This window comes from Eutrigla gurnardus, assembly GCF_963514095.1.
Source record: "Eutrigla gurnardus genome assembly, chromosome: 10".
NCBI lineage: Eukaryota > Metazoa > Chordata > Actinopteri > Perciformes > Triglidae > Eutrigla > Eutrigla gurnardus.
Genome location: NC_139924.1, coordinates 7,267,471 through 7,287,468, shown reverse-complemented (window position 1 = coordinate 7,287,468; position 19,998 = coordinate 7,267,471). Strand labels below are relative to the sequence as shown.

The window sequence follows — 19,998 nt, the reverse complement described above, 5'->3', positions numbered from 1 at the left end:
CACGACCCTGAATACAGGATAAGCGGTAGACAATGGATGGATGGATGGACTTTAATGGCCACTGAAGGATTTCACATTCATAAGGTTATGGTTAAAACATTTTTGACACTGGCTCCTATGGTCCCTCGGAGGTGGGGCATTGGATAGTTGCCTGACAGCTGTTTATCATAATTAAGCTGGAAGCTGCTTTCGCTGTAGAGTAAATACAAGTCTGGGTTAAATAGTTCCAGGCTTATTGTGTGCCTATGGATTTGTATTCATTGAACATTTGGGAGTATGCACTACTAACATAAGACATGAGGGCCTGTGTTATCAACTGATAGCCAGACACAGCTGGTCTACTAGGAGTGGTGTGTAGGCCAAGGCCTCATTCACATCAATGAGCTGCAACTCTCACAGTGTGGAGGTTGAAAGTCAGTGTGACTGCCAGGAGACATCGAGCTGACAAAGGTCAGTCAAGTCAATTACATTTCTGTTTGGGGCGTCAACAAGAGCAACAATATTATGATACGTAGTATTTTCACTCAGCCATTCCTCTTAGGTTATCTTCCAGTGCACGAGATCAAATTTACACCGTCACATAAAAAAAGGAGTTTGCAAATGCTGTTTGTCGCATGTGGCTTCCCGTAGCGCCACGATCAGTGGGTGGGGAAGTGCAACGCAAAGGCAAAGAGGTCAAGGGGAGGGGAGGAGAAAACCACGTGTGATCGACACCGCGTACAGCTCTGTCCTTCCTCCTCGCTGTACTTGTTTTTGTAAGCTTGTACCCTTCGCATGTAGCCAGCTAGCCTGCGTTAGCCGGAGAAGCAGATTTTTGTTTTTTGTACTTCTTCGACAGACTCGCACAATCGAACAAACGCTGCTGGGGGATTTCTGTTGCGACACTGACTGCCGACCATGGTGAGCAAGACAGATGACATCCCGGCGTCGGTGCCTAACTGTAATCCGGTTGATCTCACGGATGAAGCCTGCGATGGAGCCCAGGACAGCAAAGAAACCAGCCAGATACTCCTGAAGGATTCCTGCGGTTGCGGTGAGACTCTGCAGCAGACTGACTCAGTCATAGCTGCTGTTCTAACACCTGTCATGCATTATCAATACACGGATTACACATTACATTATAACAGCGTGCATACAGTAACAGCCTTATATTGCATCCCAGTGCATTAACGGTCATCAGTGGGTTTTATTAAATGTTTTGTTTGTCTGAATCTGCATTGCATCCACTATAGCTGATCACATTAACCTCCATGCTTTGTTGTGTGACTCAAAAGTCCTCAGACCCAAGGTGGTGGTCTGTGGGGTGTACGTTACCCCCTCCTCCTCCTCCCAACCATCTCCTTGGCAATCTCCCCAAGTTTAGAGGGTCCACCTTGCACCTAGCAGCATCTGCTAACTAGCTGTCTGCTGTTCGTCCGTGCTAATTAGCATACTAGCAGTGTCGGGTCCATAACTACACGATGGGTCGTAGCTATCTGCACGTAGTCCAACTTGACACCGTCACTCAAGAGTATACCAGGCTGCCCTAAACACGTTAGCCGGTATGCTAACATTAGCCTTCTCATTGAGCCCGGCTAAGTCAACTAGCTGACTAGCTAGCAAGCAGACGCTCTCGGCACAGGTGGCGCGTCGCTTCGTGACAGAGAAACCGAGCAACGCGCACTGACAGCGGGCGTCTTTCTGACGAAGCAACCCGGTCGCACAGCACACGATTTGTTCGCATGTCGTAAATGCAGCAGTTCGTGTTGCGCTAACTCGCATTGACGCACATGTTCGGTAACAGCATGTCCGAGGAATGAACTGAAGGTCACCTTCAGCGGAGCCGTACACTCTGAAAACAGGGGGAGGGGGGTGTCGTTTTATCACAGGGTGTAATTTTATCTCATACGTGTCCGACAAACTACGTGAAAGCGGCGTTACCTCGATTTATGTTTCTAAATTTACGTTATAAGATATTTGAGTTGGATGCGGTGTCTGGCGGTTGGTGGTAACTGTCTAACCGTCGCCCCCCCCCCTGCGGGCGAGATTAAATCGAGTGTTCCTGCTCGACCGGGAAGCGGAAGCTGCTTCTCGTTGAAAAAGTCATGATGGTGCATGCACAGTGAGAGGGAAGGTTACGCTAATAATACATGAACAGCCGTGTAAGCAGGTGAGTGTACGGGGGGAAGATAAAAGTAGTGGAGGCAGTGGAGCAGCCAGCAGACTGTTTTCAGTAGAACGAGATTTAAAGCGACTGTCAGCCGGGGAAGTTACACAACTTAGAGCACCACAACCAGTCAGTGCTGCAGTCGGTCTGCGTGTCACATGTGGGACCTTGAGTTGTCTTGTCTGCCGGTGTCACTCGTTTCATGGGAAAACACGGCCAATAGTGGCTCGCTGCTAGTATGTGTGAAAGGATAAGGAGCTGGGTGCAGCTTGAATCTTCTGGTTATTTGGTTGGGTGACTACTGATGGATGTGCTGTCCACTCTTTCAGCAGGGGATGCTGGACAGTTTAGGGTGGTTTTTTTTGTCTGTCTATCTAGCTTTTCAGTTGTGATGCTTTCACTTTTTTCTCATGTGGACAATAAACATAATGTTTAGCAATTTTCTGAATTTGTCATCGGCATTCAATGGACTTTTTATGACCTCCAAATGATTCAATACATGGACTTGTCTATCACGTACGAGAGATCGTGATGGGACTGATGGACGTAAAATGCTCACACCGGACTGTCAGTGCAGAGTTGTTACAGGACACACTAGCAGCACATGACCGAGCAGACAGATTGAGGTGTGAAGAGTGATTTGGATAATCTCAGGAATCCCCTATGACTCCCTGGCACTGCTCCCAGCCTGGTTAGATGTCTTCCTCACCAGTTCACAACCAAAGCTTCTGCATTCATCATTATAGCAATGGGACTCTTTTAGCTTTGGACCCCTTGTGCAGCCCCGTGTCACAAGGTGCATGCGTGATCGCATGTAGGAATGTTATCATCATTCATTGGTGAAAAGAATTTAGTGATTTAATTCATAGAGTCAATCTCAAACATACTTTAAATAGTCCTTGTAGCTATGAAACCCCATTGCAGAATGCATGACTCAGGGTCGGTCTGTCCACCAGGAGGTTGACTCTGTGGTGCAGCAAACATGGTTACAGACAGTCCTTGTGTGTTGTTGCTGCTGCTGTTGTTGTTTTTCAGGGTTTCCAGGCTGGTTAATGTTGCCATGGCAGCAGCCAGGGTGCCGGTGTCGAGGGCTGCAGAGTGGATAGGTTTCTGGCTAGATTTAATATTTGGTTCTCAAGAGAAGTGCGAACTAAAGGAATGCTTATTTCTAAGTATTTCATCATCTGAAAGAAGCATGAAACCTCATTATGAGATGGCAGTTTTATTCAGACAAAGGTTAAGTCAGAAGATAAATGAGTCAGTAATAGAGTAAACCTTGCTTGCTGTAGACTTTAATTATGTCTGGTTTTTACCTCTCATCTGCCTTTATCAGATTGGTTTACTTGTTTCGCTGATTCTTTGCCTTGACTTTGTGACCTGTTGTCGGGTAACTGTCCAACCGCAAGAGTGTGATGATTATCAACTCTTCCTGCCATACATTTTATCAGGTCACTCAACCTCAAATATTGAGTATATTGTATATAATACAACTTCTATAAAATCAAAAAGTCTGAGTATTTTTGATAGCGTCCCCCTAATATCCATTAATAAAAAATGCTAATGCTGAAATGTTAGATTTTGGGCACTCCTGCCTCTGCTGTCGAATTAAACCGCTGTCTCACACCATAATGTTGGCCACCACCATATTATATCTCACCACCATGTCTCATTTCAACAGGAAGTGCATCAAGGAAAAATCTTGATGCACTTCTACTTCCTTACCTTTTAAACAATAGCCGACATGAGATCTGTCCTGTTTATTGTCGAGGTCCACCGCTCCCTTCTCTCCTTTCCCTTCTTCTTACTGAACCTTCTTCCATTAATGTGGAACAAAAACGGGTCAGTTTTGCAACACACAGGCTGCAGGATTGCCTCATTAATCACAGACTGAAATCTGGCACTTTGTACTCTTGCCTAAAAACTTCAAATTACTTTATTTGATATTCCTCATTAACCCCATCTCTACATGTTGTTCTGTAGGACTGAACCACAGTTTTTTGGGATAAGTAAAGAGTTGAACCACAAACATGATCTCGAAAGATTGTTGAGATTTGGCAATTGTGTGTTTGCCACTTAAAGTGGCTATAATGAGCTACAATCAAATGACAATGTGAAAGGGGTTTCTCTTAGTGATGAGCTTTGTAGTGAGTTTTAGTTCATTATTTTAGCTCTCCGGCCCACAACTTAGCCGTTTCAATTCATTCCCACTGATAGCGTCATTTTGGCTAAAGCTCTTGAAAGCCACTCAGCTCTACCTGCTCAGCACGAAAAGACAGACACAGGTAGAGACTACGAGCATGTGATGGTGGAACATTTAGTAGCTAAAAAGGCAGTTATCTCTCAGGTATTGGTGGAGACCAAAACAGAGCCAAAAGAGAGTGAAGTGGAGTATACTGAAGTCAACTGAGTCTCAACCTCTTAGACAAAAATATTTCAAACCTGATGCGATATTAAACATTCTGTACCGAATCGATGCTCACACATAAAGCTGAGTCCTCATTCTCTTCTGGTTTGTAACGCCATTAACTTGCGTGTCTGCTCCGTGTTTGTTATTCAGAGCGTGGCTGGTCGTCACTCTCTTGCGTGCTTACTCCCCCGCTCCTCCACCATTTCAGTGCGTTCATTCCCTACCGGGGTCGTCGTCCAGTTACAAGGCACCACCCCTCCCTCTGGCCCCTTCTCTTCAGTAACCCTGACGCTGTTTACCCTTGATGGTGAGCAAGGACACGCTGGCTGGCAGCAGTTGTGTCCCATTGAGACATCCACATGCTCGGTTTAAATGTTCCAGAGAGCCTCATTTTTATTCATGTAATTTTCTTCTCGCTTTAACGGTTATTTACTCTGGAAAAAGTGGGAAATATAATGCATGTAATGAGATCATTCATTAGAATTAGTGTTAGTTAGTCTTAGTGACGGTCTTTTGACATTTTGAGAGATTAAATGTCCACAGAAGAGTAACAGCAACTCTTGGATGGTTTCTCGCTGACTTGCAGGTATTGTATTTGCCTCAATCAACCATGCAAGTGATCAGTAATTCGGCCTCATGAATGTTGAAATCTCTCATACTGAATCCCTCTGTACTCAAGCCTCTCTGGCTTTACTCCCTCCAGTGTTGCAACCGTGTTGGTTTCAGCAGGTTTGTCTTCTTTGCAGATCAGCTGAAAGGATAACCTGGTTACTTATTGTCAAATGTTTTTGATACAATCATTAGTAATGTGTGTTTTTTAGGGCCAACTTTATAGAAGAGTTACTCTTTTGAGCAGATGTACAGTTGATGATTGATTAAAAGCCAGGCAATCTAAATCCCATCGTGCTTGTACTGCAGTCGTGAATTAAATAGGAATACCACGGCACTAGCATGCTGTACCTGAGCTTTGTCGGCTCTGTTCACCAACTCATAAATATTTCATAAGATTAGCAGTAAGGTCATCCTTCTTCTGGGTCTGTGTGCTTGGTGATCTGGCTGCTTGGCAGCATCTCTCTGGTCTGTTGTTTATTTTGTCAGGATTGCAATACATGACGGTCTCAAGGTGTTCCTATATTCATACCGGTAGCTGTAGATTTATAGAGCACAGCTGTTTGTTAAAAAAAAATAGTCCTTGAAGTGTACATACCTACGGGTATGTGTTAGGAGTCAGGCAAGTGGTTTGACTGCTTTTAACGACATCTTTGCACAGCGATTTACAATTTAACTCAACCTTTTGTGTCTTCTCCATTGCAGGGCACAGTGCAGATACAACCATGGTGAACGGTGATGGGGCTCATGAGCGCACAGAGGAGGCAGAAGCGAAGCAGGATGGGAACAGTGAGACGGACGGAGGAGAGGACTCTAACGAACAGGAAGTGATAGTGATCCAGGACACAGGCTTCACCGTCAAGATCCAGGCCCCTGGAACGGAGCCGTTTGACCTGCAAGTAAGGAGTAGCTCTGCACAAGCAGTCATTCATTAGGGCAAATCATTCAGACTGATAATAGTACTGCTCATAAAAAAACTGCACTGTCATTCATTTCATGGCCAATCACTTACTGGTTCAGGGCTGTTTTTGGTCTGAACCCTGGGTTGTGCTGCTGTTTGCACATTATAAAGACATGTTAGAAGTATTTTCCATCAAACTCGAAATCTCTAGTGATACTCTTCTATATCTCACTTCGTATCCCTCTCTCCCTTCCATCAGGTATCTCCCCAGGAAATGGTTCAAGAGATCCATCAGGTGCTGATGGACCGAGAGGACACCTGCCACCGCACCTGCTTCTCCCTGCAGCTGGAAGGAAACGTGCTGGACAACTTTGCTGAGCTCAAGTCCATTGAGGGCCTGCAGGAGGGCTCGCTGCTCAAAGTGGTGGAAGGTCAGACTTTTATTCACACTTGTGTATGACTTATACTTGTGGTGCAGAGAGGAAAAACAAAAGCTAACTGCATAGCTTGGAAAGGTCAAGCTGTCATCACATAACTAGCATGTTTTAGCCCGGTCTGTGGATCTACAGCTTGCCACAACATCTGTCTTGCTGTGGTTCCACTGATCTGTAGCTGCTAGAATAAGAGTAAACAGAATTGAGTAGTAGTACATTACAAGTGTCCATTAGCCTCACCTGTTCCTTGTCAAACCACTCACTGCCTGCTATTTCTATTTTATGTCTATGCCCTCTTCCCCCCAGAGCCCTACACAGTACGCGAGGCCCGCATTCATGTGCGTCACATCAGAGACCTGCTGAAGAGTCTGGACCCCTCAGACGCCTACAACGGAGTGGACTGCAACTCTCTCTCCTTCCTCAGCATCTTCACTGATGGAGACCTCGGAGGTATGACCCACACAGCCATGTTCAACCATCGGGAGAATGTTCTTTTACATGTACCATGTCATTTAGGATTTACAACCTGCAGGTGTTCACTGAGCTCGTTTTTATGTGACTGCAGATAGTGGGAAGCGGAAGAAAAAGGGCAACGAGTTGGAGCAGATTGACTGCACCCCCCCAGAGCACATCCTGCCTGGCAGCAAAGATCGCCCCCTGGTGCCCCTCCAGCCACAGAACAAGGACTTGAAAGTGAGGAGCAGTGCTGACTTGGCCCTACATGTGATCCGATTTGGGGGAATTACATTCCTCAGCAGTCCAATAAGTGACTGAATTGTACCAGTCTTTCATTTGGCTAATGGTTTTGACATCTCCAACAGCCTATGCAGTGCCTGAAGGTCCTGACCATGAGCGGCTGGAACCCTCCCCCAGGAAACAGGAAGATGCATGGTGACCTCATGTACCTGTACATTGTGACTGTAGAGGAGCGTCACGTCAGCGTCACTGCCTCTACACGAGGCTTCTACCTCAACCAGTCAGTCAACATTTCGACTCCTATCCCGTTACATCTCAATGTTTTCACTACAGTGGCCTTTTTTAAGCTCTATAATCTCTTCATGCATATTTATACACAAAGCGTTTGGCAGTTACTTGGCGTTAACATCTTCAGGATCCTAGTTTTGCATGCCAGCAAGGACTTACCAGTCTGAGGTGTAGAATTGGGAAAGATGCCATGTTTTAGAGCAGCGTTATTTTCTAACCACTTGACAACATCCACCTTAAGTTCCTCTTATGTTTTAGTATTTCCAAGATGGGCATATGTTGGAAAAAGTGGCAGAGCCATGTCACTAGAGGAGAAGTTCTTCCTGTACAGGCTTGCTTAGTGGTTAGCATTGTGTCTCTTAGACTTGTTACCAAAAAAGTCTATTTTAACACGTCATAATGATGGTAATGTGTATTCCAGATCTACTACCTACACCTTCAACCCCAAGCCATCCAATCCCAGCTTCCTGAGCCATTCTCTGGTGGAGCTGCTGAGCCAGATCAGCCCTGCCTTCAAGAAGAACTTCACTGCCCTGCAAAAGAAAAGGTCAACTTCCCTTCATGTTGAATGACTTTATTGTGTCCCGAGCAACAATATCTTTCTAGTCTGTTCTGTACAAAAGCTTCTCGTCTTTACTTTTCTTACATTTCTCTTTGAAGTGCTACTTTTCTACGATAATTCTAAAGTTCATTCATTCCCTCATTCATTAACTTTACTTAACCAGGTGAAAAGCACATCTTTTACAATCAAGACCAGGACATGAGATCAAAGTCTTAACACAAAATAAGTAAATGAAATAAGACAAAATTAACAAGAAATTTGGTCATTCAAAAAGAAAGAAATGATGATGTTGGAACTGCTCGCAATGAGAGCAAACTTCAGATAAACTGCCTGAGATGTATGAAAATAGACCCCACAAGCGATGCCTTTATAAACAGATTTATGACATTTTTGCTGCAGGGTCCAGAGACACCCGTTTGAGAGGATAGCCACGCCTTTCCAGGTGTACAGCTGGACAGCTCCACAGGTAGACCACGCCATGGACTGCGTTCGAGCTGAGGACGCCTACACCTCCCGCCTGGGTTATGAGGAGCACATACCTGGACAGGTGGGCACAGCTGAACACAGCAGCACAAAAGGCCAATTCCATTGGTTCCAGTATTAATTTTTTTTTTTGTGCCGATGCGTCTTCAGACTAGAGATTGGAACGAGGAGCTGCAGACCACCAGAGAGCTGCCTCGGAAGAACCTGCCTGAACGCCTGCTGAGGGAGAGGGCCATATTCAAGGTACCTTCTTTACACAGTCAACAGACCAGATTACACACACTCACCCAAACTGCTGACTCACACTGTTAATGGGCAATATGATGTGTAAAAGTGTAGCTTTGTAATGTGTAACCGTTTCTTCTAAATCACCGATTCCTCCATTTTTCTCTCCTTTTAGGTCCATAGTGACTTTGCAGCAGCTGCCACTCGTGGCGCGATGGCGGTCATCGATGGCAACGTGATGGCCATCAACCCCGGCGAGGAAACGCGCATGCAGATGTTCATCTGGAACAACATCTTCTTCAGCTTGGGCTTCGACGTACGGGATCACTATCGTGAGCTTGGTGGAGATGCCGCCGCCCACGCCGCGCCCACCAATGACTTGAATGGAGTACGGGCTTACGGGGCCGTGGACGTGGAGGGTCTGTACACTCTGGGGACGGTGGTGGTGGACTACAGAGGCTACCGTGTCACCGCTCAGTCCATCATCCCCGGTATCCTGGAGCGTGAGCAGGAGCAGAGCGTCATCTACGGCTCCATTGACTTTGGAAAGACTGTTGTGTCTCACAGCAAATACATGGAGCTGCTGGAGAAGACCAGCAGGCCACTCAAGGTCAGTGATATAACGTGTGTATTCACAGTCCAACGAATGTTAAACGAATAGTCCAAAACTAATAATTTGATCCTACAAACACATATTTCCTGTGTGGGTGAAGCCTGATAACAGCCGTTACATAAAAGCAAATAAATGGGCCTGTTACTTAGAGCCACAGACTGTGAGAAAAATGTAGAATATCAGCAGCCTTATTCTTTAAGGCTTGTTTTTCTGATTCCACCACAGGGACACTGTGCATTCAGAGTCTTTGTCTTTGTGTAAATTTCAGGTCCAGAGGCACAACGTGCTGAACGAGAAAAATGACGCAGTGGAGCTGTGCTCTTCCGTGGAGTGTAAGGGCATCATCGGAAATGATGGCCGACACTACATCCTGGACCTTCTTCGTACCTTCCCTCCTGACCTCAACTTCCTGCCTGTGGATGGAGAGGAGCTGCCTCCAGAGACCCAGCGCCAAGGCTTCCCCCGCCAGCACCGCCACCGCCTGGCTTGTCTACGGCAAGAGCTCATCGAGGCCTTTGTTGAGCACAGGTAGGTGTCTGTGCAGCTGTGCCTCATCACATTCCCCACATGGGAAGAGTTTCTACATGTGTTTGACTGCTGATTGTGTCCCTCTGCAGATATCTTCTCTTCATGAAGATGGCGGCATTACAGCTCATGCAACAAAAAGCAAACAAGGACGCAAAGACTAATATACCTGCCATCACAGAAACGGCTGAAACGCCCTCAGAAAGCAACGTCGACACAACCCAAAAACAGACCACGGCAGCGGATTCTCCCGGTGCATCAGAGGTCTCCACGGACAACACAAGCCAGACGCAGAACAACATCTCTGTAGACTCGAAGGCAGCGACTGACGGCGAAGAAAACTCAAAGCCTGCCACAAACGGGCCTGTAGAACCCACAGCCACCCAAAATGGGGAATGCAAGAGCCCACTGGAGGGTAAGGAGCTTGAGGAAAGTATTCCAGGATTAGCTCAGGCTAAAGAGCTGGCAGAGACCTTAGTTGCCGAAGATGGATCTTGTATCGGTATGTTCAAAAGCAAAAGCGCAGGACAACGCAGGGAGAGCTACTCTGGTGGATCAGTGCATAGAAAATGTAATGTTGGTCACGAGAAGTATTTAACCAAAACATATTTACTGGTTATATCGAGTGGCTTATTTCCATCAGGTTAGCTGTCCCCGCTCAGTCCTCAGCCTGTAGCGGCGAAGCGTGTTGCCCCCCAATCAGCCCGCCTCCTACTGTCCCAGCCTGTGATGCCTCTGCTGTGGGATGTGACCTTAACTCAATAATCAGTTGTGGTGTTCAGTAATCCAAATGTGTGATGGAACGCAGAAATGATCTTGTGCTCAGTGATTTGTGTGCTGCTCAGGTGATCCTAATTCACAGTAGTCTGACCTAATCTGTGGAATGGTTTGTGGTTTGTAGTCGTTTATAGACAGCTTTGAAACGGTGGTGGGTGCTTTACTAACACCATGTCTACATTCAGCTTATCAAATGACTATTTTTATGCTGAAAATCAACAGAATTACAAGATCAATGATACTATCTGTATTGTGTCATCATCTGTCTTGACATTTATAATGCAAGGATGGCTAATTAATACTGCAGATAACTAGCACATTTACAGGATTGTGCATTAATGTGCACTCTCCCTGTTAAACCAAGAAAAATATCTCCTTTCCCCACATACACTCACAAAAAGCTCAGTTTTGGCTTAATGTGGACATGGTTTAAACATTCCTATGATGCGTCTGTCACCATTACTTTTAACACGTTTGCACCTTTTTTCTTTGTATTCAAACCCGAATCGAAAACAGATCCCAAAAGCCGTGAGGTCGTCCTCAATGCCTGCATGGCTGTGGGCTCCATCAGCAACACATCCTTTGACATTCGCTTCAACCCCGACATCTTCTCCCCAGGTAAGCACAGTTGAAGAGTCAGTGATTTGTCAGTGTCTAATCTCCTTCTTGCTTGGAGGACATTTTACCATTTTTGGGCCCAAATTATCTTTTGAAGTGATAAGAGAGAGTGTGAATGTCACTTGTTCAGGAGAGTATAAGCACTGAATATGTGTGCATGCTTTCTCGAACCAGGAGTCCGTTTCCCAGACGACAGCGCGGATGATGTCCAGAAGCAGAAGCAGCTTCTCAAAGACGCCGCTGCCTTCCTGGTGTCCTGTCAGATCCCATCACTGGTGGGTGACACAGACTCTCCTCACGGGTCCACGTCATAAAGCAGACATGAGTTTAAAGCCTATGTGTGTGTGTTTTATGACCAGGTTAAAGACTGTTTGGACCACAGCGCTCTGCCCATGGATGGAGCCACACTGACTGAGGCCTTGCGACAAAGAGGCATCAACATCCGCTACCTGGGCAACGTTCTGGAGTTTGTGGACAAGACTCCGGCCAAAGCCCAGCTGGAGCACTTCTATGTGAGTCTCAAACCTCTGAATCCAACCACCACTGTCGCATACTGTTTGTCCTTGTGTTTTGTCTTATTATTTTATTTTTCCCTACCCTAGAGAATAGGAATCAGTGAGCTGATCACCAGATGTGCGAAGCATATCTTCAAGACATACCTCCAGGTTGGTAACATCTGACATGCATTATCCAGCTTCAAAACAACATTTATTTTGATTGAACATTCTCCTTTTTTCCTCACCGCTTTAGGGTGTGGAATTGTCCGCCCTCTCTGCCGCTGTAAGCCATTTCCTAAACTGCTTCCTGAGCTCGTTCCCCGACGCCGTTGCTCACCTGCCTCCCGACGAGCTGGTGTCTCGCCGCAAGAGCCGCAAGCGTCGCAACAGGGTCCCCGGCGGTGGCGATAACACGGCGTGGGCCAGCCTGACACCCAGCGAGCTGTGGAAGAACATTGCATCCGAAGCCAAGAGCTACTATCACTTCACCGTGCAGTGGTGAGGGCCCCCTCTGCTAATGTGAAACAGATGTTAAAGCTCTCTTTTAACGCTCACACATTTTTCCATCCTGTGTGATATTAAATGTTTTGTGCGCAGTGACAGTGTGGACCAGGTGGTGGAGAGATATGGCCTCCAGAAAAGCACTCTGCTCAGAGAGATTTCAATCAAAACTGGCATCCAGGTAACACTCATTTACTTGTATAGTGCCCCCCTGAGGGTCCCTTACCAAATGGCCTTCATGAATTTTTTTCTACTTATCGATTTGCCTTCTAGATTCTGATAAAGGAGTATAACTTCGACAGCCGCCACAAGCCTGCCTTCACAGAGGAGGACATCCTGAATATTTTCCCTGTTGTGAAGCACGTGAACCCCAAAGCCTCCGATGCCTTCCATTTCTTCCAGAGTGGACAGGCCAAAGTGCAGCAAGGTGAGACATATTTATGTCACAAGATTGAATCGTACATAAAAAAAATGCACCAAAAATTGACAGAATGAATATAATGAAAAAATCTTAACTTGTGGAACCTCTATATTGTTTTTTGTTATTTTGACATTTCCAGGTTTTCTGAAGGAGGGCTGTGAGCTGATCAACGAGGCTCTTAACCTCTTCAACAACGTGTACGGAGCCATGCATGTGGAGATCTGTGCCTGCTTGCGCCTGCTGGCACGCCTTAATTACATCATGGGAGATCATCCCGAGGTAGGCAGAAACATGACTCTTTACTTTGTGTGTTTTATTTTTTATGTTTGTCTCTTCTATTGAGGTTTTTGAATCACCCTATGAAAATAATAGATTTGTTTGTATTTTATATAAATGTAATTGAAGGTGTTGTTTGCTACTAGACCTCTCTGTTAAAACATCAAGCAGGAGAGTAGAAATTGTTGACTGTGTGAAAATATAGTTTTTGAAAGGTTAAACACAAACTAACTTAGATTAAAGCAGAATATTTTGTTGGATAAAAAACCTATTGTGAATTTTTTTTTTTAAATACATTTGGACTTTACAACACTGTTGAGCTTTTGGAAATGTTTGGATCACAAACAAGCAGTTGTGGTTTGCTGGTCAGGATTTTTTAAATTCCTACCCTCACCACACCCATTATGACAGCCAATCAACGTTGCCCAAAGTACAGAAATACAAAATGTATTGATTAACCAACTTAACACTGCAGAAATACCAGGTTTAAACAATGAATAGACATGCTACAATGGCTGAGCAGCTTTTGAATGTTGATTTTTAGAATTTAAATGTCAACATGTACCCTGAATACAGGATAAGCGGTAGACGATGGATGGATGGATAGAATGTCAACATGTGCAGCCCTGCCTAAATGACATTTGTGTGTTTACTCACAGGCTCTCAGCAACCAGCAAAAGGCTGTTCTGATGAGTGAACGAGTCCTCGGCATCGAGCACCCCAACACAATTCAAGAATATGTAAGTTATCGCACCAGACTTTGGCGGTGTTTATTTCATGCTGCAGATGATTCAAACCTGTGTGTTTGTTTCCTGTTTGTTCCCAGATGCACTTGGCTCTCTACTGCTTCGCCAATGGCCAGCTGTCGACCGCCCTGAAGCTGCTTTATCGTGCACGATACCTCATGCTGCTGGTTTGTGGGGAGGACCACCCGGAGATGGCGCTGCTCGATGTGAGTGCAGTGTTTACTAAGGATTTATTTAAACTATTAACTTCTTCTTCTGTCCTAATGCATGGATGCTGAAGTAACGCTAACGATAACTTTGTTCTTGCCTGTCCTTCCACAGAGTAACATTGGGTTGGTGCTGCACGGAGTGATGGAGTACGAGTTATCGCTGAGATTCCTTGAGAATGCCTTGACTATCAACACAAAGTACCATGGGCCTCGGTCCCTCAAAGTGGCCCTCAGGTGAGGAGGGATTCATCATCCGTATCTAGATGGAACTTATAATACTGAGTGACATGTTTATTTACGTTATGCGTGCCTTATTTATTTTTTCCCCAGCCATCATTTGGTTGCGAGGGTTTACGAGAGCAAGGCGGAGTTCCGCTCTGCACTGCAGCACGAGAAGGAGGGTTACACCATTTACAAGAACCAGGTGAGCCCGGCACGACCCTGATGGGAACTAACGTGCGTTTTCTTTATCCTGAAATGACATCCCTCAAATATTTGTGTTTTCTCTTCTCAGATGGGCGAGGCACACGAGAAGACCAAGGAGAGTTCAGAGTTCCTGAAGTATCTCACCCAGCAGGCTGTAGCTCTGCAGAGGACCATGAACGAGATCTACAAGAATGGCTCCAACGCCAGCATCATGCCACTCAAGGTGACTGCTCTGATTCAGGGTTTTTTTTTGTTTTGTGGTTCCATCTGTTTCATTCCCACCATTTAGCAGTGATGCCATGTTTTAATTTCCTTTTTGTTTTCCAGTTTACTGCTCCCAGCATGGCCAGTGTCCTGGAGCAGCTTAACATTATCAACGGCATCATCTTTATACCGCTCAGGTAAATAATGCACTGAACACCTACACCTAGGTACGATCAGTGCAGCTATTTTATATTGGATTTTAAACATTATTTGAAGGACTTTTCCCTGAAAGTAGCTTTAAAGAAATGTTCAGCCCACAATGCTGTCTGTCAAATTTCATTTTAAACTTGACTGCAGCTTTTAGTACTTTTTTTTTTTTTTTATGGATTTGAGACGAGGGATAAATAAAAGACCAAAAATGTCAATTGCTAAAGTGATACCAGAAATGTCCTCTACAGGAAGGGAAGTATTGATTTTTATTTGCATTTCAGCCAAAAGGATCTGGAGAACCTGAAGGCTGAGGTTCAGAGGCGGCAGCATCTGCAGGAGCTGGGAAAGAGCGAGGAGCCCATTGAGGACACGCCGCTGGAGCTAGAGGACAAAATTCCCATTGATTAATGTATAAAAGCCCTCAACACAGCTACTATCTGCTATGGGGGGCGGGGAGCGGCCGTGACGCAACAGCTACGTCACTGAGCCTGTGGAGCCGAGAAGCAAACGGTCTAAATCAGCATTGAAATAAACAGGGGAGGGGATGGGCAGGGCAGTCCAGACAACAAACTGTATGAACCGTAGGACTGAGGAATACAGAGCGGCAATTTCCTACAAGCTAGGAAGGGAGGAAGAAAGTACAAACATAGAATCAACGTAACATGCGATCTGAAAAGTCCCCGGCCCAAGAACCTGGTGATGTGCCGTCACTCAAGGTGTTAGCTGCTTAGAGATATGATTGCATATGAAAGAGTGGTTGCAGTCAGGGCACGGAGACCAAGGATGACCATGACATTGTATACCAGAGCCTTATCCATTGTGTCGTATTACGCTTATTATGCTTCGTCCCAGCTCAAAATTCCCACAGCACTGTTAGCCCAGGACCATTTTTTTTGCCCTGCCATTCCCTCAAGAGCCCCGAAGACCCCCCCCAACCCCCCACAGTGGTGCTCTGAATGATAAAGCACCTACCCTGTCCTAGAACTCAGGGGTCCTTTCTACTGTGCACTAAGACCAGAATACAGTCACTAAATTTAAGATTTTCACAAGTTGGGCTTCAGAATGTAAATTCCCTTCTTCGTGGCTTCTTTGACCCACTTTGCAGCAGTCACCCATCACTCTTGCACGTCCCTGATGGTTAATTGATTAGATCTTTCTATCATTTGTACTTACGACATCCCAGGTGGGTGCCTGCCTGCTGTGTCCTATAGTTCCTGTTTCTCCAGTCAAACAAAACAATACCGTGACATATTGGTGAGCTTTCAACTGGTTTGATTTAATTTGCTGGAATATATATATATATATATATTTTTTTTTTTTTTAGTACATGAAATGGATTTTGTAAAGGTGCACAGGATTATGAAGGTATTTTAGGCCTGTTCATCATCAATTAATTTAAGCCATGTCTGTTTTATAGAAAATGTATAGAAGAGGAAAACAAGATGTATAAATCTCTATTGGATTTAGACAGGTACTTGATTGATGTTTATGGAAAATGCCGATTTGAAACGTCCACCTTTAAGCAGTAAATTTATCTATCTAAATACTAGCTGTGTTCAATCTTCTATTTTTACACATTTAAAGAATATGTGCATGTGTGTTTGTATGCGTGACTGTGTGTGTGTGTGTGTCTCTTTGTGTAGTCCAACAGAACATCTATTGGCCAGGGCTGTCGCTGCTTTTGCTGCTGCATAGTTTGAATAGAGGCTAAGCGAACATTGGCTTTCCAAATGTTTTATTTTTCTATGCATAGTAAACCTGTTGGATGGCTGACGCCTCTTTTCCTAAAACACTCGCGGCCACCAGTGTTGTTTATCTGTTTATGTATGAATTGGAACTTAAATAGAGCTCTTTCTTATCACTGGACAGTCCCTCAGCATTGGTAGTCGTGACTGATTTATTGTTCATGGGTGTTTGTTTTTTTGTTGTTTTCTTTCCTCCATTATTGGGTCATCTTTTCATATGTAACTAAGATAAAAACAAATTAAAAAAACAGCCATGAGAGTCTGCTCATTCAGCAGTATTTAGTGCACTTTCTTGCGCTGTTTGGATGTGCAACCATGTCCACAGCACAACCCAAAGTGGACGAGAGAAGGGCTGCTTCTATGTGATGTACCAAAAAAAAGAGAAAAAGACTGATAAGATTTGTTTGCGCTTGTATACATGCAATGTATCCCTCCCATGGCAATTTGTTACTTAATTGTTGCCGTGTCTAAATGTATGTGATTAAAGCAATAGAGAGATGGTGCTGGAAATGATTGATTTTGGAAAATGCAGCTTTTACTTGCCACACGATGGACTGCTTACTGTACGGACTGAATGTCCTGAAAATAAGGGAACTGAATGAACAGGAAACAAAAGACAAGCTTTCAGGCAGGGTGAATTCAAAATTACAATGACTTTCCTGATTGTGTTCCTAAAACCTAATTATCATGACATCAATACCGTAGCGTGTATAGTGCCTATTGTTTATGCTTCTGAATGGGAATGAGGGTGATAACGGGTTAAGATTGTACAAGTTATGAAGGTGAAATATGTCTCTGGGTGTTTTGTTTCTGGGTTTCTTATCTTTTTGAGTTTCTTGGTTGACTTTCTTTTGCCCCCTGTGACCCAAGTCTCACGCAACAATATCAACCGTGTCCACAAGGTGGCACAATAACCTTTGTCTGATTGTGAAGGACATGCATTGACCTGAATGACAGGAGATGTTGCAGTGCTGGTGCACATAAATACACATGGTTCAGTTGAATTGACAAATAAAAATGAGGGAATGGTTTGCATATTTTCTGAGAGACTATTAGTCATATGGCCCACCTGTTGAACATGTTTGGACCTGTTGATCCCCAACAGACCCAAAACCCCCAAAGTCTATCGTTTGGGATTTTTTTTAGTAGATTACGATATAGAATAAACTTATTGAGAATTATCCAAGTAATTATCTGCAAGAAATATTCTGTGTTGCTCTTTTAACATGGTGCTTCTGTTTAGTTGGAGGCACTAATCTCACTCCACTAGAGTTCATTATGCACATTTCTTTTCTGAATAGTTTAGCCTGTTAATGTTTGAGATGTTATTTCATGTTATAAATACGTTAGCATCAGGTGTGGGTGGCAGGGGGTATTCTTTAACACCTCATTTGCATATAACACTATCATTTGCAGTTACTTTGCAAGCTGAAGTACAAAACAAGTGTGCAATATGCATATTAACTGAAATTACATATAAATACAGAAAATAAATAATTCTTTAATTTTAAAATATGGATCCTGTGCAAAATAAATATTATGGTCTGTGTGGGGGAGGGGGGGAAGTAATATCTATCCCAAAATGTTACGCACTTTTCTGCCCAATGTTGCATTTATTGTCTGGAAATTATTGTTTGAGATTTTTGTGTTTTCTTAGCTGATGAAATTTCTTGTGCACAAAGGCTTCTCGGGCCAAGTGTTTGACTCCACTTCCCCTGATGATGTGTGGTGTTTGTGTGTTGTTCTTTACAAAATAACAATCTAATTATATTTTGGTTTGCGTATGCTTTTATATTAAAATGAATAAAATAAAGCTAGTAAAAGTTTTGTTTGGGGTTTTGATAACTCAAGTATTGAGATTTTATTACTAAAGTGAAATTAGTAATACCACTGTTTACGAGCATTTTTTTTAGTAAATGCATTACCCTATAAATAGCATTTTATTGTTTTTGCTGATTAAATGGTGGTATGTTTAGCTACTTCCTACTGTAAACTGTCATGCAGATTAATCTATAACACAAATGTATTGGCTGATCATATGTGTAATGTATTTATATGTAAATTATGAATTTGCAATATATGTAAGATAAATACAGTGGAGTAAAAAAGTACAATATTCAGTATTGATATGTAGTGGCTTGGAAGTATAAAGTACCACAAAATACAGTACTAGTCGTAGTTACTTTCACCACAGCAATTGGCATTCAGCATAGTGTCTATTTTTATTCTAAATGTATCATTTATTTCTAAAGTATTTTTGCAGTCATACGTGTAGGCGACTCTAGACGTAATGTAAGAGTTAAAAGTCAAAAACGTATAAAGCAACCATAGGGATTTTTACCCCCCTGCTATCAAGGGCGTGCACGCTCCCGTCATACCGTGAACGCGAGCTTCACGCGCGCTCCCGGCAGAAGGCGAATGCAGTAGCCCACGAAAAAACAAGCAAGCGGCGCCGGAGAGACAAGACGGGCACAGTTTACCTCCACATAACAAGATCATATTTTGGAGCGGAAATTTCACGCCCCGTCGGGTCGCGTTAACGTTAAAGACAGCTGAGGATATTCACAGGCAGAAACAATAGGGTGAGTTCAAATAGTTTACAATTGTGAAGCCGGCCGGGGTCGAAGGAATCTGGCGTTAGGTGGGGAAAATGACGATGTGGCTGTAATTTTTGCACCTCCTTTTTATGTCTCAAAATGGCGGATAGGCCGCTTGGACCGGAGCAGCAGGTACCTTGTCAGCGGAGTTTATCTTCTGTTCAGATGAACAATCTCCTGCATTTAACGTGACTGTAATTTAAGTCGACCAGCTAGCTGCTGTATTTGTTAATTGTGGCTAACTGAGTTTGAATGCATACTACGAGCCGGTGACGTTAGTTTTTGTTAAGCGTCAACGTACAAGCTAACTTTCTGACTGCATCGTCGGTAGGCTAACTCGGCTAATGTTAACTTTAGCTAACATTAGCTAATGATAATTGGGCATAGATAACCTTAAGCCACCGGCTGTCACAGTCGTCGTGTCGACCAAAGTCTTATGAGGCCGCATTTAGGAAAACACGTTGGTTGGTGTGCGTGTGTGAAAGAGATGGCGGGGCCATCCTAAATTATAGCTGTATTTGACATCCTAAGTTGGTAGTCATCGGTAATTAGCATAGTTTGAAGCAGCGTTAGTGCAGCCTGTCATCGGCAACAAAATCAAATGTAGGTCGTACGACGCTACCGCCGGTTTCTAACGTTAGCTCCGTTACCATCAACTCGTTTGGACATTTGTATTGCCGTCGTCGTGTACATAATACCCGTGTTGTAAATCGGCGCAATCGATGCAGCTTCATATTACTGCCGTACCCAATGTTAGCATTCAGAGGGCGTGAAGTGCTCTTCGTTGTCTGGTTTGCGTTGCATATTTGTTGAGCGGTTATCGTTGTAAACGACCACCAGACAGCCGTGCTGCAGTTTTCTAACGTGTCATGCCCGTGAGTA

General features: G+C 44.2%; 2 protein-coding genes across 3 annotated transcripts in view; both read left to right on the top strand.

The window, feature by feature from the left end:
* The first annotated feature begins 737 nt into the window (after positions 1 to 737).
* Positions 738 to 17,022, top strand: cluha (clustered mitochondria (cluA/CLU1) homolog a). Of its 2 annotated transcripts, none has more exons than XM_084019632.1 (27): positions 738 to 1,033; positions 5,868 to 6,061; positions 6,323 to 6,494; positions 6,804 to 6,947; positions 7,063 to 7,190; positions 7,319 to 7,473; positions 7,903 to 8,028; positions 8,443 to 8,590; positions 8,677 to 8,769; positions 8,927 to 9,361; positions 9,633 to 9,892; positions 9,982 to 10,391; positions 11,183 to 11,284; positions 11,459 to 11,559; positions 11,644 to 11,796; positions 11,887 to 11,949; positions 12,035 to 12,279; positions 12,379 to 12,463; positions 12,556 to 12,709; positions 12,843 to 12,982; positions 13,639 to 13,719; positions 13,806 to 13,931; positions 14,047 to 14,168; positions 14,265 to 14,358; positions 14,449 to 14,583; positions 14,688 to 14,761; positions 15,056 to 17,022. In XM_084019632.1, exons 1-27 carry the CDS (start codon positions 898 to 900, stop codon positions 15,180 to 15,182), a joined length of 4,203 nt encoding a protein of 1,400 aa, XP_083875758.1. In that variant the 5' UTR covers positions 738 to 897; the 3' UTR covers positions 15,183 to 17,022. The 2 variants fall into 2 exon arrangements, with proteins under 2 accessions (XP_083875758.1, XP_083875759.1); XM_084019633.1 differs by having other exon boundaries at positions 739 to 1,033; positions 9,982 to 10,304.
* A 1,920-nt stretch (positions 17,023 to 18,942) lies between these two features.
* LOC311020319 (lissencephaly-1 homolog A-like) overlaps positions 18,943 to 19,998 on the top strand; it is a 37,732-nt gene continuing 36,676 nt past the window's right edge. The window contains exon 1 of the mRNA XM_084020294.1: positions 18,943 to 19,101. The gene's annotated coding sequence lies outside the window, so the exon portion shown is untranslated. The remainder of the gene's footprint in view (positions 19,102 to 19,998) is intronic.

What these genes read in the sequence shown, in the direction of transcription:
- cluha (XM_084019632.1), top strand. Translation starts at nt 898, where the DNA reads ATGGTGAGCAAGACAGATGACATCCCGGCGTCGGTGCCTAACTGTAAT. An exon ending in CGGAGCCGTTTGACCTGCAA is followed by an intron (nt 6,062 to 6,322) that starts GTAAGGAGTAGC and finishes CCCTTCCATCAG; the next exon opens with GTATCTCCCCAGGAAATGGT. An exon ending in CAATCAAAACTGGCATCCAG is followed by an intron (nt 12,464 to 12,555) that starts GTAACACTCATT and finishes TTTGCCTTCTAG; the next exon opens with ATTCTGATAAAGGAGTATAA.